Genomic DNA, 18,903 nt, shown 5'->3' with positions numbered 1-18,903 from the left:
GTCTACGGGGACTTGGAATGTATCCACCTCAAATAGGTATAACACCAAAGCAGCAAAAACCAACATAACTAACTTCATTTTTGTTTAAGAGACCTTTACCTATTCCCACACATAGGCAAGGATAATTATAGAGCACTGAGATCATATACAAAAACCGCAATCATGTAGTTTTTCAGAAAGAACACTGAGTTTAAAGGAAAAGTACACACAAGCAACTATGTTTTGTTAAAGATTTATGGAAACACTGTGACCTGACCAGGAAAAGAAATTCCCAACATCCTCTCACCCTTGCTGCTGCCCAGATACCTACAGTCATCAGTTACCTCTTGCCCCAAGTCCTCCATCTTCCTCCTGCCCTTGATGTAAAAAGAGCCAAAAATTTGGAATGATTTAAGATGGTACTTTAGCATGATAATCTGCCATCATCTGGGTTGGCTGGCTTTCTAAATAAACCTGCTTTTCCTCCCACCAACCCTTGTCTCTTGAGTTTTGCCTTTCAAGCAGTAAGCAGCCAAACTTGGGTTTAGCTACAGGGGCACTATTGTGTATATTATACAAAATAGCTATAATTATATATATCTTAATTATATGTGTGTATGTGTATAATTTGTTTGTAGTCTCTAAATACATGTTATCTTTTTTAAAAAAAATAGACAACCGGTATAGGTTGAGGAGCTTTAGAATCCCTGAAAGCACAATTAGTAACCCGGGTGACAAAGAGCTCAGAATGCGGCAGAATTTCTTGGGTGGCAGCAGGCCAAAGCTAACACTGACTGACACCTGAGCCTAGCAATTGTCAAAAATGGAGAAGCCATTGGGCAAGTTCCCAGCTACATCTCTGGCACTCTTACTCCTGGGAACTATAAAAGTTACTCTTGGGCTACTTCTGTCTTCCATGTTCTTAGCTTCATGTAAGATGTAATGATGGCAGGTCTGAGAGTAGGGAAAGACGTTCAGTAAGAGAATAATTCTCCACAGTCTCATTAAAAGGCTAGAAGCAGAATTGGCCAACGAGAGGTATATATTGACAGAACTTTTCTAACCCCTGAAGCTTTTTTTGTCCAATTCAAAAACTCTCACTGATAGTAATAAAATACAAAGGAATATTAAGAAACGGTTACAGAAGTAAATGTATCCTTTTATCCCCTAGTGTTCTGGAAATAGCATTTTTTAAAACAGTCATATTCTTTTTATGTTTAATATATTAGAATAAAATTTAGTATTAAAATAATAACCAATATTTGAAACAAAAAGTCTTTGAAATGTTCTTAAGTTTCTTAAGGAACATATTATACCAGGTGAAAGAAGTTTGCATAAAGATTGTAGGTAATTGTTACTCAAATCTTTTCTAATACTGGTCAGAAAATAAAGCTTCCCTAATCTCTACAATAAAATGATATGGGTATTTTAATCATATGTTCAAAAGCTAGTATATGTAGGATGCTTTAAAATCATACTAGTATAAAGTTTTTAAAAATAATTTCAACTTTCATTTTAGATTCAATAGATCCATATGCGGGTATGTTACATGGTTATATCACATGATGCTAAGGTTGGGGATGCAAATGCTCTGTCTCCCAGATATAGAACGTAGTATCCAAAAGTTAGGTTTGCAACTCTTGCTTTCCCTCCCCTATCCACATTCTGTTAGTCCCCAATGTCTATTGTTGCCATATTTATGTTCATGAGTTCTCAATGTTTAGCTCCCACTTATACGTGAGAACATGCAGTATTTGTTTTTCTCTTTCTGTGTTAATTTGCTTGGGATAATGGCCTCCAGCTGCATCCAAATTGCTGCAAAGGACATACTTTTGTTCTTTTATATGGTGTTTAGTAGACCAACATGTATATGTACCACATTTTCTTTATCCAATGCACCACGGATGGGCATCTAGGTTGATTATGGTGCTACAGTAAACAGCACTGTTATGAATATAAAAGTATATGTCTTCTTGGTAGAACGATTTGTTTTCTTTTGGATACATACTCAGTAGTGGGATTTCTGGGTCGAATGGTAGTTCTGTTTTATGTTCTTTGAGACATTAAAAGTTTTAATTTCTTTGCCTTCCACAGTGGCTGAATCAATTTACATTCCCACCAACAATGTATAAGCATTCCCTGCTTCCACAGCCTTGTTTTTTTGTTGTCGTTGTTGTTGTTTTACTTTTTAGGGTTTTGTTGTTGTTTTTGACTTTTTAATACAGTCCTAGAGGATTATGACATAATGGGAGCATTTTTAGACAAACAAAGATGGAAGAGCATAATGCCTAGGGGCGGGGTAATGAGTTGCGATATGAGCTAAGCAGCATGCAAGGTTGGCGTATTGAAATGGAGGATGCACATAGGGCTGTGATTGCTTTGCCAACTAGACTTGAAACATGGTCATTCTTTGCTGTGTAGGACGGGCATCATGGTTCTTAGGTTGCCAAATACTGCTGTGAGCATTTGTTAGATCACATCGCCAATAACCAGGGTTTTAAAGGGTCTGCAGGAGCCCCTTCTGTGAAAAATGTAAAGAATGGAATCAGAACAGGTTTCCTGGAGATTGATGAGCACATGAGAGTTATGTTAGAGAAGAAAGATGGTGCAGATAGAAGTGGGTCAACAGCTGTAAGTGTCTTACTTTCTCACCAACATGCTTATTTCACCAACTGTAGAGACTCTAGAAGTTTACTTTGTAGGAACAGAAAGTTCATTTCTTCACAAATTGCAAATCTGCTGGAAAAAGAATGAATTCAGAATGCAGGTGGCTCTGTAATGACTCAGCATGTGAAAGGCTCTCTGGCTGTATCGATAGCCCTTGGGGATTTTGATTACAAATGTATCCATGGGAAAGGTCCTACTGAGCAGCTTGTCTCACCAGAGCCTGAAGTCCATGATATTGAAAGACCTGAAGAAGATGATCAGTTCACTATCCTTGCATGTGATGATATCTGGGATGTTATAAGAAATGAAGAGCTCTGTGGTTTTTTAAGATCCAGACTTGAAGTCACTGATGATCCTGAGAAAGTTTGCAATGAAGTAGTCGACACCTGTTTATACAAGGGAAGTCGAGACAACATGAGTGCGATTTTGATCTGTTTTCCAAGTGCACCCAAAGTATCAGCAGAAACAGCGAAGAAGGAGGCAGAGTTGGACGAGTACCTGGAATGCAGAGTAGCAAAAATCATAAAGAAGCAGGGGGAAGGTGTCCCTGACTTAGTCCATGTGATGTACACATTAGCCAATGAGAAAATCCCCAGCCTGCCACCTGGGAGTGAAATGGCAAATAAGCAGAATGTTATTGAAGCCATTTATAAAAGACTGAATCCTCATAAAAATGATGACACTGACTCCACATCAAATGATGCTATGTGCTAAAACTGCTCATCTAGCCATGGAATTTACCTTCACCTCCAAAGTTGAGGACAGCTCAGCTTTGTTGAAATTCTAACATCTGTCCTCAACTTTAAGGAAGGGGATATGACATGGGTGAGAATGATTATACCAGAGAACTTCAGTAGTACAACTTCTGGCTCAGAACTGATTTTTTTTTTTTTTGTAAATTTGACATGTAAACGTGATTTCAAACCATAATTCAAACATACCTTGATCCTCTAGGTAGTACCAGCTGGTACTAATTCTACTGAAACGATTCCAAAAAAATCTAGGAGGACGGAGTCCTCCCTAACTCATTCTATCAAGCCAGCTTCACCCTGAAACAAAAATCTCACAGGACACAACAAAAAAGGAAAACCACAGGCCAATATCCATTATGAAAATAGATGTAAAAATCCTAGCAAACTGAATCCAGTGGCACATCAGAAAGTTAATTCACCGTGATCAAGTAGGCTTCATTCCTGGGGTGCAAAGTTGGTTCAACACATGCAAATCAATAAATTTGTCACATCAACAGAATTGAAAACAAAAATCACATGATCATTTCAATAGGCACAGAAAGGGCTTTTGATAAAATCCAACATCCTTTCATAATAAACCATCAACAAACTAGGAATCAAAGGAACATACGTCAAAATAATAAGATCCGTTTATGAGAAACTCAGAGCCAACATCATACCAAACAGGCAAAAGCTGAATGCATTTTCCTAAGAACTACAGCAAGACAAAGATACCCACTCTCAACCACTTTTATACAACATAGTACTGGAAGCCTTTGCCAAGGTAATCAGGCAAGATAAAGAAATAAAAGGCACACCCTAATAGGAAAGAAGAAGTCAAATTATCTCTCTTTGCAGACTTTATATACCCTAGAAAACCCTGAAGACTCCACCAAAAGGCTCCTGGCACCTGATAAACAACTTCAGTAAAGTTTCAGATACAAAACAGTGTACGAAAATCAGAGCATTTCCATACACCAATAACATTCAAGCTCAGAGCCAAATCAAGAACACACTCTCATTTGCAATTGCCACACACACAAAAACAAATTACCTAGGAATACATCTAACCAAGGAGGTGAAAGATTTCTACAAGGAGAACTAGAAAACACTGTCAAAAGAAACTACAGATGACACAAACAAATAAAAAACATTCCATGCTCATGACTGGAAGAATCAATATTGTTAAAATGGCCATACTGCCCAAAGCAATCTACAAATTCAGTGTCATTCCTATCCAACTACCAATGTCATTCTTCACAGAATTAGAAGAAAAAAAAACATTCTAAAATTCACATAGAACCAAAGAAGAATCAACATAGCCAAAGCAATCCTAAGCAAAAAGAGCAAAGTTGGAGGCATCACACTACCCAACCTCAAAGCATACTATTAGGCTATAGTAATCAAAACCGCATGGTACTGGTACAAAGGCAGACACATAGACAAATGGAACAGAATAGAGAACTCAGTAACAAAGCTGTGTACCTATAGCCATCTGATCTTTGACAGAATCAGCAAAAACAAGCAGTGAGGAAAGTACTCTCTATTCAATAAATGGTGTTGGAATAGATGGCTAGCCATATGCAGAAGAAGAAGAAGAAGAACCCCAACCTCTCACCACATACAAAACTTATCTCAAGATGAATGAAAAATTTAAATGTAAGACCTCAAACTATAACAATCATAGAAGAAAACCTAAAAAAACACCAGTCAGGACATCAGCCTTAAGAAATAATTTATGACTCAGTTCTCAAAAGCAATTGTAAATAAAACAAAAATTGACAAGTAGGATATAATGAAACTAAAGAGCTTCTGCACAGCAAAAGAAACTAGAAGCAGAGTAAACAGTGCAAACATTTTAAAAAATCTATTTAACCATCTCATACCAGTTAGAATGGCGATCATTAAAAAGTCAGAAACAACAGATGCTGGAGAGGATGTGGAGAAACAGGAACACTTTTACACTGTTGGTGGGAGTATACATTAGTTCAACCACTGTGGAAGATAGTGTGGTAATTCCTCAAGGATCTAGAATGAGAAATATCATTTGACCCAGCAATCCCATTACTGAATATATATCCAAAGGATTATAAATCATGCTACTATAAAGACACATGCACACTTATGTTTACTGCAGCACTATTTACAATAGCAAAGACTTGGAACCAACTCAAATGCCCATCAATGATAGACTGGATAAAGAAAATGTGGCACATATACACCATGGAATACTATGCAGCCATAAAAAAGAATGAGTTCATGTCCTTTGCAGGGTTATGGATGAAACTGGAAGCCATTATTCTCAGCAAACTAACACAGGAACAGAAAACCAAACAATGCATGTTCTCACTCATAAGTAGGAGCTGAACAACATGGACACAGGGAGGGGAACATCACCAGGGCCTGTCAGTGGGTGGGGGAAAAGGGGGAGGGAGAGCATTAGGACAAATATCTAATGCATGCAGGGCTTAAAACCTAGATGACAGGTTAATAGGTACAGCAAACCACCATGGCACATGTATACCCATTAACAAACCTGCATATTCAGCAATGTATCCCAGAACTTAAGGTAAAATATAACATAAAAATTAAAAATCTATTTAACCTTTTATGCTACTGAAATTTCCTGCTTGTTTGTATTTCACCCTTACATAAGAAAAATGTATTTTATTGTTATATTAAATTCTTTAGGTCTCCTTGCTTACTGTGACCTTTCTCATCTTCAATTTGAAATGTTTTGATTTCAGAAGTTCTAGTGCATGTTGAAAGAAGTGATTGATTTTTGTCACATGTATGCTTGTCTGTCTAATTAGGATGATAGTACTACATTTACTCAGATATATTTGTGCATTTCAATGCAATATTAGGCTTTACTTTTTTTTTCCTTGGAAAGTATGATGAAAAATTGCCACAAAATTGCATTGCCCGAAAGATAAATTCTATTTGGTTTAATAAAGCACATTTTAGGAAATTTGGAAATGACTCACCCCTTGCTGTTCACTTAGTGCATTGGTTATGATGACCAACCTTAAGAAGGTAACCAACCTTAGGAAGGTAACTAACCTTAAGAAGGTAAACTTTTAGAAGAGAGGAGTGAACATCAACACTGACCTTGGTCTTATATTTAATTCTCTGTCTTCTTTCAGCTGGTATTACCATAAGTTGTTTACTGAATTACACATTTACCTAAAATAAGTCCTTTTTATGCAGCAATTATTGCAGGTGACATAGTATACACCTACTAATTGCATATGCTTCTTGATTTTTTTAAGAAAATTTTTCTGCTGGAATGACCACTGAGTATGAATGCAATTAGTGATTTTCTGCTACATTTAGCCACATTCTGGGTACTTGATGACACAAATGGCTTTTCTTTTGAGAAGATAAGCTTCATTTGAGTTACATACGAATTTTGTTGTTTATCTGATTAATGATCCTTAGACTGGCCACAGATGGATTATATGACCAGTAGGGACATATTTCTGGACAAAAAAAAAGTAATTAACCCTGTGTTTGTTTATTCAATAGATGAATTATAGCCATGTCCAGCATGAGGAAAAATGAGGATACAAAAAATTAGCTGGGCCTGGTGATGTGCACCTGTAATACTAGCTAGTCGGGAAGCTGAGGCAGGAGAATCGCTTGAACCCAGGAGGCAGAGGTTGCAGTGAGCCAGGATCACACTGCTGCACTGCAGCCCGGCGACAGTGCAAGACTCTGTCTCAAAAAAGAAAAGAAATTTTGCAATTATTTATATTTCTTCCTATATACAATTTTCATAATTAATCTTTCAGGAGTAGCTTAATCTCAGTGTAATTTACTTAAGCACCATGGACAAGCAAAACTTTTATTAAGATCTCATGTTTAGACAAGAAAGAAGGCGTGTTAATTACCTGATAATTATTTAGGGCTCTTCATATCCATAATGGGATGGGATTTCACCCAGTGACTCTTACAGCACCACTCTCTATTGCGGATTAAAATATGTTTAATGAATCATCTTCCAAAACCAAAGTCTCAGTCATCCCTCCTTCTATTCTTATGTGGTGTGTCTTCAAAAGCGCACGAACAGAACAAGAGTCACGTTTAACAGCACTGCAGCTTCCCAGCTCCACATGCTCTCCCATGCAAGTATTGTCCGAGATTCTTCTCGAAGAACAGCTGATCAGAAGTGAAACCTTTGGAACCTGAGAGGAAGAGCTAAGAGACTAAAAGCAAATCTAATTGCAGCTGTTCATGTCTTTTCCCCATGGTTTCTGAGTCCTCTTTCCCATTTCAAAATCCCCACTCTAGCCTTCAGGATCCTTGTTTACTCAATTTCTTGAGGTTCTCTTGTGCCTCTAGAACCCCTCTGAGCACAGTGAGGGTACGTTCTGCATGGACTGCCACACCCAGCCCTGCACAGCTCTCTCATAACCCTCACAGTGCTTTTATCCTTATGCTTCTCTGGGTGTTTGATCACGTTGCCTGCCATATACTGCCCCCAATTTACCCAGCCATCTATAGACACTGAGCCATCATATTTACGAATAAACACAAGATACCAAAATGGACATGTCATTTTGTATTTCTCTCTTTTTTTTTTCTCAAGGCGACTAATGAAAAGGTTTTAACAAAAATAGCAGTGGAGCCCAGTGACTTCTCCAAGATAATTTGTGAAACTCCTTCATCACACAAATATGACAGTTTCAACAAACATGCTCTCAGCCACCCCACACATCGATGCAGTCTTTAAACTGTTCCTGTTACAGCCCCTCAACTCTATACCACCAATCTCCCAAAAACGCTTTCAGGATTTAAGCTCCAAGCAAAATAGTAAAAATGTATCCATGAAATGTTTAGAAATCCAGCGGGTTTCAGAAATACTGAAGGGCTTGGGATAATGAGATTGATTGAATATCTTCACCAAATGCCTGTCTTTGTGGTTAGCTGGGAGTTGAACACCATCTTGTGAACTGTCAGGAATAACTGTAGTTATGATTTTTATTAGTCTCTGGGGGATAGAGTTACATTTTCTCCCATCTTCATTTTCAGGCAACTTTGCGGTGGACTTTTCTGCATCTTAATTTAGGAGATTGTGTATTAATGAGTATATACAAGTCTGCCAGACGGTATTTACAGGTAATAAATGATCCCTATTCCATATTTTTGAGATCTCATCAGCTAGACTTAATATGACTTTTTAAATCACGCACTTCAATGTGAATGTTTATATTTATTTGAGTCTCTTATTCCCCTCACATCAGGAACAAAACTCGAACAGGCAAAAGTACTTAAAATGAACCCTTGCAAAATTGTGCGTTTCAAACTTGTGAATGTGGTGAGCACTTTTGATGTTGCTTACTTCCTTTGTCTGACCTCCTTTCTCACCAGTGAGTTTTCCTTCTCCATTCCTGGGCCCTTCAGGTTAGATTCTGAACATGTGAATAACGTGTTTTAAATATTGCTCAAGCACTGGGTCTTTAAAAGACACCAACACCTCCTGTGGCATTGGAGGTAATTTTCATCAAAGGAAAGGGATTTCCTAGCAGAACAGAAGCAGACTATGTCCTTTTTTGTACCAGGTTAGAATAATTCTAACTTTACTATCAGGAAAACCTGACTGTGACCCATGAAAATGAGAACAGTTGTTCATTTTCAGTCTATTAGGAGAGTGAGAAACCCTAGAGTTAGATGCCCCACCGGAGCTCTGGATCCCACCCCTCTCACCTTTCCAGGACACTGCCCCAGAAATTCTGCCTCCCTCCTTGCATTATTACATGACACCTGTCTTGTATCATTTTTAACAGCAAAAAATGTACTTATATATATATATATATATTTTTTTTTAAATCCCTTGACCCCTTGTAATCATTCAGTTACTGTCTCATTCCTTTGCTTTTTTTTTTTTTTTTTTTTTTTTTTTGAGACAGGGTCTTGCTCTTACCTAGGCTGGAGTGCAGTGGCACTATCTTGACTCACTGCAGCCTCCACTTTCTGGTCCCCAGAAATCCTCGTACCTCAGCCTCCTGAGTAGCTGGGACTACAGTAGCACAGCACCACACCTGGCTAATTTTTATATTTTTTGTAGAGATGGGGTTTTGCCACGTTGCCCTGATCCGCCCACCTCGGCCTCCCAAAGTGCTGGCATTGTACAGGCGTGAGCCACCGTGCCCAGCCCCTTTGCATCTTAACTGAACATTTTTTTTCAATTTTTTCAGGAGTTGTGTAAGTTCCCTACTTCCAAATACTCATGTGTTGTTTGTTGAACTAACTCCAGCCAAGCCACTTTACTGCGCTCGCTCTTGATAAGGTGGCCAAGAATCTTCACAGTCCCAGATCCAATGAGCAAGCACTCAGCCGTCACGTCACCGGACTTAGCAGCAGCATCTGATTTAGCCAATGATCTTCTCCTTTTCAAAACATTTATTTCGCTTGGCTTCCAGGACGCCATTGCCTTTTAGTTCTCCGGCTTCATTGCCGAGCCTCTTAGTCTCTGCAGCTGACGGCTCCTCATCTGCCAAGTGCTCAGAGTTAAATGTCCTCTGAGGTCTGTCTGTCCATATCTGTATCTACACAATTTTCCGAGGTGATCGCGTCTACTTTCCATGGCTTTTAATACATATATAGACTGACAATTCCCAAATTTCTGTCTCCTGCCTGGACCTCTCCTCTGATCTCCAGATTCCCATACACACTGTGGACTGGATAGTCCCACTCGAGTATCAACTAGACATTTCAAAATTAGCATGTCTAAAACGAAATTCCTGGCCGGGTGTGGTGGCTCACTCCTGTAGTCCCAGCACTTTGGGAGGCTGAGGTGGGTGGATCCCCTGAGGTCAGGAGTTCGAGACCATCCTGGTCAACATGGTGAAATTTAATCTCTAGTAAAAGAACAAAAGTTAGCCAGGCATGGTGTTGTGCCTGTAGCCCCAACTACTCAGGAGGCTGAGGCACGAAAATCGCTTGAGCTCTGGAGGCGGAAGTTGTCGTGAACCGAGATCACACCACTGCAGTCCAACCTGGGCGACAAAGGCAAAAATCTGTCTCAAAAAAATAAATAAAACCAAATTCCTGTTTCCTCGTCCCACTCTACTTCATTTCTGGCAATCATCCCGAGGTCAGTTTAAGTTATGTGAAAACTCTTTTCAAGCAGTTGCTCAGAAAGAAAAACAAACAAACCTTGCCATCATCCGTGATTCCTCCTGTTATTCCTCATATCCAAACCCTCTACTTTTCCACCTATTTTGAGTGCTGCTCTGCCTCCTTCCGCATTCAAGCCACCCTCACCTGTCCCCTGGTTTAATAAAATCCCTCCTGATTCCCTGCTTCCATGTTTTATCTCCTGTTCCACTGCCATCCCTATACCATGTTTATCACCTTACAACCGTCACAATAATCCTTTTAAAAGATTAGTCCGAGCAGTCTTTCATCTGCTCAAAACCCTCAACTGACTTTACTTTTTACTCAGAATAAGATTCAAGAATCTTGACAATGGCTTAGAATCTTATTAATGACACCACCTGCCACCTCCCTGATTGCATTTATTTTTTTATTTTTTATTTTTTTGAGACCGAGTCTCGCTCTGTCACCCAAACTGGAGGGCAGTGGTGCGATCTCAGCTCACTGCAAGCTCCGCCTCCCGGGTTCATGCCATTCTCCTCCCTCAGCCTCCCAAGTAGCTGGGACTACAGGCATCAGCCACCATGCCCGGCTAATTTTTTTAAATTTTTGTACAGGTGGGGTTTCACCATGTTGGCCAGGATAGTCTCAATCTCCTGACCTCATGATCTGCCAGCCTTGGCCTCCCATAGTGCTGGGATTACATGTGTGAGCCACAGGCCTGACCCCTGATTGCATTTCTTAGCACATGACACAGTCCTTATTCTGCTCCAGCCACACAATCTCTATGTGTGACTCAAAAATGCCCAGGAAGTTCAGGCCCTAAGGTCTTTCACTCACTGTTCTCTCTGCGCGGGCTAACGAGTGACATGAGTCACTCTCAGCTATCTTAGGTCTTGCTCAAACATCACCCTATCTTAGGTGGCATCCCTGACCATCTTGCAAAATAGCAGCAGGACCCCAGTTAAGTTCCTCTATTTTCCTTACCTTATTTTTCTCCGTTACATTTAGCTCTTTATTTATTTAGTTAGTTACTTGTTTATCTCAGTCTTCCCCGGGCCCCATAAAATGCATGCTCCATGAAAATAAGACTTTTGCCAGTTTTCACAGGTTTTTTGTTTTGTTTTGTTTTGTTTTTCCTCAGTGGCTATGTTACAGGCGTTTGAATCAGAGTAACTCCATCTTGAATAGCAACTGAGTAAAATAAGGCTGAGACCTACTGGGCTGCATTCCCAGACAGGTAGGGCATTCAAAGTCATAGGATAAGATAAGAGGTTGGCACAAAATACAGGTCACAAAGACCTTCCTGATAAAACAGGTTGCAGTAAAGAAGCTGGTCAAAACCCACCAAAACCAAGATGGCGATGAGAGTGACTTCTAGTTGTCCCTACTGCTACACTCCCATCAGTGCCACAACAGTTTACAAATGCCATGGCAACATCAGGAAGTTAAAGTATATGGTCTAAAAAGGAGAGGCATGCATAATCCACCCCTTGTTTAGCATATAATCAAGAAATAACCCTAAAAATGGGTGACCAGCAGCCCTTGGGAGTGCTCTATTGAGTAGCCATTCTTTTATTCTTTTACTTTCTTAATAAACTTGCTTTCACTTTACAAACTCACCCTGAATTGTTTCTTGTGTGAGTTCCAGAACCCTCTCTGGGGGTCTGGATCGGGACCCCTTTCCTATAACAGCTAAAACAGTGCAGGCATGTAATAAGAGCTCAATAAATGTTTGTTGTATAGATGATTAAGTGACCAGAAAAGTCTCTAGCCGTATTGCTTGGAGTTTTCAGAAGAAGCATGCTGTAGAATCTTAGGGTGTGGAGGGAGACCAATAGAAGACAATGAAAACTGTAGCAGGTTAAGAACAAGTTGTATGTTTCTTGTGTTTGAAAAAGGGTGTTACTATAGCTGTGCCATGAATGTCTCAGTGTGCATAAAATACTAAGAAGGCATCTTTTATATTTCTACATTCTGCAGAGCAGGCTGACAGGTGAGCAGATAGTACAGGCCGGGGATAAGTAGTCATAAAATCAGTATTGCTCTGAAATCTGTTCATCCCTAGGAGAAAATGTCTTTCCCTCCCCTCTCCTCCCCTCCCCTCCCCCTCCCCCCTCCCCTCCTCCTCCCCTCTCCCCTCCTCCCCCCCTCCCCCTCCCCCCTCCCCCCTCCCCCCTCCCCTCCTCTCTCCACTCCTCTCCTCTCCTCTCCTCTCCTCTCCTCTCCTCTCCTTCCAGACATAGTCTCACTCCTGTCATCCAGGCTGAAGTGTAGTGGCATGATCTCAGCTCACTGCAGCCTCAGCATCCCAGGCTCAAGTGATCCTCCCACCTCAGCCCCCGACGTAGCTGAGACTACAAGCATGAGCCACCACACCTGGCTAATTTTTGTATGTTTTGTGGATACGGTTTTCGCCATGTTGCCCAGGCTGGTCTCAAACTCCTGGGCTCAAGCGATCTGCCCACCTTGGCCTCCCAAAGTGCTGGGATTACAGGCAAGAGCTACTGTGCTCACCCTAAGAGAAAACGTCATCTACGATGTTGTCAAGTGGTGGTGTCAGAAGAAAGCTACAAAGAGCTAATTTGCCATGAATCTTTTATGTTTCTCTAAGTTTTGGGAGCGTGGCACTGATTTCCCTGTGTTCTGGACTATCCATTCAAGGAGCAGCTATGGACATAGAGGTAGTGTCTCCTCTGTAGCAAAGGATGTTTGCTTATAACCTTGGAAGATAGAGGAGTATGTCCCCTTGGACATGCTTGCTGCCCGTTATAAACAATTGGGGTTCCCAAAGCTCTCAGGGTCCTCTCCTGTAGTGCAACCTACTGAATGTGCAGGGGCCATCTGACCCTCTTTGTGTTGACCTGTGGTACAAGGAGCTCAGGAAACCGGCACAAACATGCACATGTTCTGGCCGCTGCTGTTGTTCGATGAACTGTTTTTCATCTATGACCTGGGATCTTATGAGGTCTGTCAACATCCATGAAACTGGGGCAGCCACACTTGTTAGCTTGCAATGAGAGTGAGATTTCAGACCATTCATAGTTCTCAGCAGTTCTGGCATTAAATGTGGGATGCTGAAAAAGGTTTGCCTTTCTAGAAGGAAAACAATGAGGACCTTATGGGCTGATGAACAAGGCTTGAGAAAAGTCCATGGGAATTGATAGTAAATATGATGACCAAATTGTATGGTTAGCTGGACAATCAATAGAACTTCACCACTGCCCACTGATGAGGAACTGGGAAGGTGGTCACAGCTGACAATATGAGGAAGCAGGTTCAAAAAATCTAACAAATACTGTCATTGTTGTCAACTCTCCTCCAGGCAGAGGAACTTCCTTGAGAAACTCATGGTTAATCGGGTGCACTGAATTATAGCAACCTGTACTAAGATTTATCTTAGGTCAGCAAAAATTTCCACCTCTTTCTGACAACAGTTGCATAGCTGAATGTGTACACTGAGTGTGAAAGGAGGAATCTTTGGGACCATGATTAGGGGCTGAACTAGGCTAATTGTTAGAGCGCTGGCTGGTTCCCTTGAGACGTATGCTAAGGAGGAATGGTAGCAGCTGGGCCCTCTTCCAGTTCAGTCCTTCCTGCAGTTCACCGGGCCAATTGTGGATCCACTTAAGACAACTGTACATGGACTTAGAGGTGGTTATTTTTGTTTGGGTTTTGTTGTTTGTTTGTTTGTTTTGCAGTGCATCCTGGCTGCTATAAGGGAGCATTAGCCTTGTCAAGGAGATTTCTTGATATAGTTAAACTCTTGGAGAAACCATAGAAGAGACATTGACTAGTATTCTGACTCTTACTGCTCCTGATTGGATTTACAATGTTGATAAAGGAGACCCACTGGAGAATGAGATATTGACCCAATGAAATCTATATAAATTCTTGTGGGCAGCCTCACCACCATGGAAAATTTCTATAGTCTTTATATTGAAATAAGGCAAGAGCTTAAGTGATATTAGCATGAAAATAGAGTTGCAGGTGTCCCATATTAAAGGGACCTCCTTTAAAATGTTGCCCCTGTAAGAGCCAGTCAAGTATTAGTTGGCCTGAGGATGCAAACCTAGTGGTCCCAGCTGGAAAACAGTGTGACTGCTGACGAGTTTTGGGGTTCTCATGGTGTAAACAAGAGGACCCCTCCACCCAGGAGAGTATTGGCTGGGATGAACATATTTGCAGTTCCTTCGGTTGAACCAAAGCTGCTGCTATACTGCTCAAAACTAAAGGTAAATGTGAAGCCACTTGCACAGAGCTTCCCTCTGTCTGTGCTATCCTTCACTCTTTCTCTACCCTGATCTCAGCCACTTTAAGGAGACAGAAGATTAGAGGTGGAGTTGAGGTCTGTTTCCAAGGTGGAATCAAAGGTTATATCCACCTACTGGAATATGTTTGGGAATTTTGAACAGGGGAAGGATTCAAACTTTTATGCTTTTTGGGTATGGGCACCTAGGGAACTATCCTATGCAGACCCATGAAAGAAAATGGGTGTAGATTCAGCTAATGAGGTTGGGGAAGGGTTCACGGTGCGAAAAGAAGGTTAACGTGACCTTATGGCCCTAGTCAATGTTCTGTTGTTGATGCTTGTACATATGAATGTATAGTAGACGTGGGTGTGTCATATGATTGTACTTCTTTGTCCCATACTGCCAGAGACAATTTTTTTGACTGAGAAGAGCCACACGTAGAGAACTTCTAGTGGGACACAGAAATAGCTCCATACCTTATGTTTTTTTCCTCTCCTAGGTGTTCTATCAGAAATCATACAGCATCTTGGGGGAAAGGAAGATCATAGCCTTGTTGAAGGACTTAGAGGTAGAAAGAATAGCAAGAGATGCATTAGCCCAATACAACAGCTTTATACAGTCAGTGGAAAAAACTTAACAGGACTAGAGTTTCACAGGAGTAATCAACTTGAATTCAGTTATTGTTCCAAATGCGTCAGCAGTTGCAGACATTGTAAAGGTGATTGAATTCATTACACAGATTGATAGCACTTGGTGTGTTGTCTTAGATACTGCTGAAACCTATTTTGCCATAGGCCCAGCACCAAGGCATCCGGATCAGTTCTCATTCACGTGGGAAGGTCTCCAATGTATGGCTGCCGTACTCCCTGGGTGTTGCTTAAACTTCCCTGCAATTTGTCACCAAGGAGCAGGTGAGGATTTAGCACAAGTGTCTCTGTTCTTTAATTTCCAAAGTTTTTCTTATGTGTATGTTACCAAGTCAGAATATTCATCCTCAATGGCCCTGACTGTGGTATTATCACACTTTCTCTAGCGGGAGTAACTGATAAATTCTGAAAAACTGCAAAAGAACTGCTTGCCAAGTAAAGTTTTTCATGGAACAATGTGGGTGGATTCACAATGCTGAGTCCCTCTGGCAGTCAAGGAAGACTGCTGTCTCGTCAGACCTTAAAGTCAAAAAAAAAAACAAAAAAACCAAGAACCAAAAAGATGCCACATTTTTGGGCTCTTTAAGAACTGGAGATAGAATGTACCTCTCTTGGGAGATCTGCTTATCTTTTACATTGGCTTATCCAAAAAGCATAATTTGAATAGGGCCTAAACCAACAGTCTCCACTGAAAGGTGTTCAGTAAACTGAAATATGCTTTCCATTCTGGGAACCCACAGCCTTAACATCCATCTTGAGTGACCAATGATTTGCTACTTTGTGCCTCTGATAAAGAGAAGCTGCCTCCATTCAGAGGTGCCCACTAGGGTCTGGACTTGTCCACTCCTTGAGACAGACAGTGCAGCCAGGGAGAGGATAAGTCCTGACCCCAATGGGTATGCTGAATGGAGACCGCTTCTCTACCAGAGGCTCAAAGTAGCAAATTATAACGCCCTTTATAAAGCAGCTTCTGGCTCTTGTTGACCTAAAAAACATGACCTACAGAGGTCTTGTGACTTGCTGAACTGATATTGTCATTTGGCGGTGGGTGGGTCAATTCAGAATCAATGACAAGTTGGGAAAGGCCCAACAAGCCTTGGCTGGTGAAAGGAAACAGCATATTTATGAATGCCACCAGCCTGGCCTCAGCACTTTCTTAGCATCCTGGCAGCAACTTTACATAAAACATGGTAACTATCTTTTTGGTAGATTCTTTATCTCCCTTTCTGTCACCTGAGGCTAAGCTGCTATCTCAATGGAGCCTTCAGTCCACAGTGGTCCCCTAAATGCCTATGGCTGGTTCACTGATGGTTTGGCTGAGTTGAATTACAACAATATCAGCAAGGCTGCTGGGGCTGTTGAATCTTAGTGGCAGCTATGCAGAAAATGAACGTGGTTCTCTCTAGTAAGTGGGCACAGCTCAAGGCCATTCTCTTTGATCTGGCAAGTATAGTCCTTAGTGAACTTTGTTAGATTTTTACTGACTCTTAGGCTGTTCCCAGTGGCCCAGCTGTTTGGCATGCCACTTGGAAAACCACAGACCTACAGATTCAATATGTCCTTTTTGGGATCAAGAACTGTGAAAATAATTCACAGCTGTTAATCAAAACATGTGGACCACTCATGTAGATACACCACATGAGTCTGTTTTCTGATAAGACCACCGGAAGTGAGCAGCTGATTGAGCTTGCACCACCCAGGATGTCACCTTGGCTGCCTGAATCCATCATGGTATCAGGCCTGCTAACATATCCACCGACATAGACTGGATACAGAGGAAAGGACCCTGTATTTCTGATGCAGAAGCCACCATGCAAGCCAGACCTGGGACTCCTGCTGGAAGCTGAACAAACAGCTTACCTGAAGGTGAGGCCACATTGTTTGGGGTACTGCACAAACCCATTCTTGGAAGCCTACACTAAGCAGTCAGGTGGTGGTGTTTCACCACTCTTGATTTAATTGAGGTTCCACTGTGGCTGTTTGAGTTTGATCATCTGACCCTGTGGCATTCTAGGGGGGTAGAAAAATGCCCCCCATGAACATAAAGGGCAGATTGGACTGGCTGGCGTCATGCAGTCCCTCCAGAATAAGGATTGACTGCATTATGCAAACTGATCTGGAAATGCCAGGGCTCACCAGCCGTTTGGGCAGCCACACTGGAGGCCCTGGGACCTTTGCCCAAAAACTGATGTGGGTGCTACTTGGGCCACTCCAACAAATGTAAACAGTGCCTTCTTTCCAGGGACTCCATGTCCTCACAAGAACTGTGCTTCTTGTGTGAAGCCACGCATTTGTTACTCTCTCCTTGAAAACACGGTGACTCATACCTTAGGGTGGTCATAAGAAACCTCTCAGATGACCTCAAGGATCCCTCCAAAATGAGGCTGTCTTTGGTTTATCCAAAGAGCTTCCTGGAGGGGTAACTGACATATTTTTTTATGTGCAACCTGTGGGCAGTTATCTGTGCATTGGAAGTCCTTCAATTAGAAATGGTGATACAAAATTTGTCCCTGATTTTAGCTCAAGTGATCAGTGGTGCCAACTTTGCCCTGGAAGACAATCAAATCAGTTTCAGCTCACTGGCCAGGGTTGTTATGGATGATACCATTGCCCTATATTTTCTGCTTGCAAGCCAAGGCAGGGTCTGTGCAAATGCTAATACATCCTGCTATACGTGGATTAATGCCTTGGGTCAAGTGAAAAGGTCGATACAGAAACTGATGGTTTATGGGATTTGTTTAGCTGGTTAGGCCTGGGATCCCAGGAGCCATAATTGAGGTCACTACTGCTGCTTGGAGTCTTGTTGGTAATAGCCTCAATTAAGTACTACATAAGACAAATTGAAAGTATGTGTTCCAACCTCTTTCTGTCAGATTAATTAGAGTGGTTATTAGAGTGGCATACTCAAGGAAAATTCATCAGAATCCAGGATGGTAGAGAAACAAGGGGTAGATGTTGGGAGATAACCCATCACAGGATTCTTACATTTATCCATATCTTGTGACTTTCTTTGTTTTGGATTGTCTTTTAGAGGATGTTTGTCCAGAAAACAGCCATGGAAGATAGTTTCTCTCTAGAGCAAAGGACAGACATATTTGCTGTCTGGTATAATAAAGGTATTTTCCCCCCTGTGGATCAAAGGGCAAACATGCTTACTGTCAATTATAAAAAATGTGGGTTCCCAAAGCTTAGGTTTCCTCTCCTATAATGCAGCACACTCACATGCAGGTGTCATGGGGCCCTCTTTGTGTTGCTGCCTAAGAATTGGCATTTATGAAACCAGAAAAAAATTACTGTTATTCTGGCTCGGCTATTGCTTTGAGTAATAAACCATCCTTTATCTCTAACAAGGAACCTAATGCCTTCTACCTACCTCATGAAATGGTGGCCAGCTAAGTTGTCGGATTGCAAGAAGGAGAGAATCTCAAACCATTTATAGTTCTTGACAATAAGTTCCAGTGAATTCAAATTATGTTCGATTTATCCCTCTATTTGGGAGGAATCATCAATTTTGTATATAAACAT

The 18,903-nt window shown here is 41.2% G+C and overlaps 1 protein-coding gene across 2 annotated transcripts in view; it reads right to left on the bottom strand.

Moving 5' to 3' along the window:
- The window catches only part of TUSC3 (tumor suppressor candidate 3), a 309,201-nt gene that overhangs the window by 39,945 nt on the left and 250,353 nt on the right, over positions 1-18,903 (bottom strand). Inside the window, exon 10 of one of the 2 annotated variants that reach the window (XM_077942416.1) lies at positions 2,136-3,144. The exons of the other annotated variant lie outside the window; for it this stretch is intronic. Coding sequence (XP_077798542.1) covers positions 2,904-3,144 — 241 coding nt within the window. The 3' untranslated portion in view covers positions 2,136-2,903. Of the gene's footprint in view, positions 1-2,135; positions 3,145-18,903 lie in introns of those variants that run through there. 2 annotated transcript variants of the gene reach the window in all.

The sequence above is a fragment of the Macaca mulatta genome, chromosome 8 (assembly GCF_049350105.2).
Source record: "Macaca mulatta isolate MMU2019108-1 chromosome 8, T2T-MMU8v2.0, whole genome shotgun sequence".
Taxonomy (NCBI): domain Eukaryota; kingdom Metazoa; phylum Chordata; class Mammalia; order Primates; family Cercopithecidae; genus Macaca; species Macaca mulatta.
This window is presented reverse-complemented; position numbering and strand designations above follow the sequence as displayed.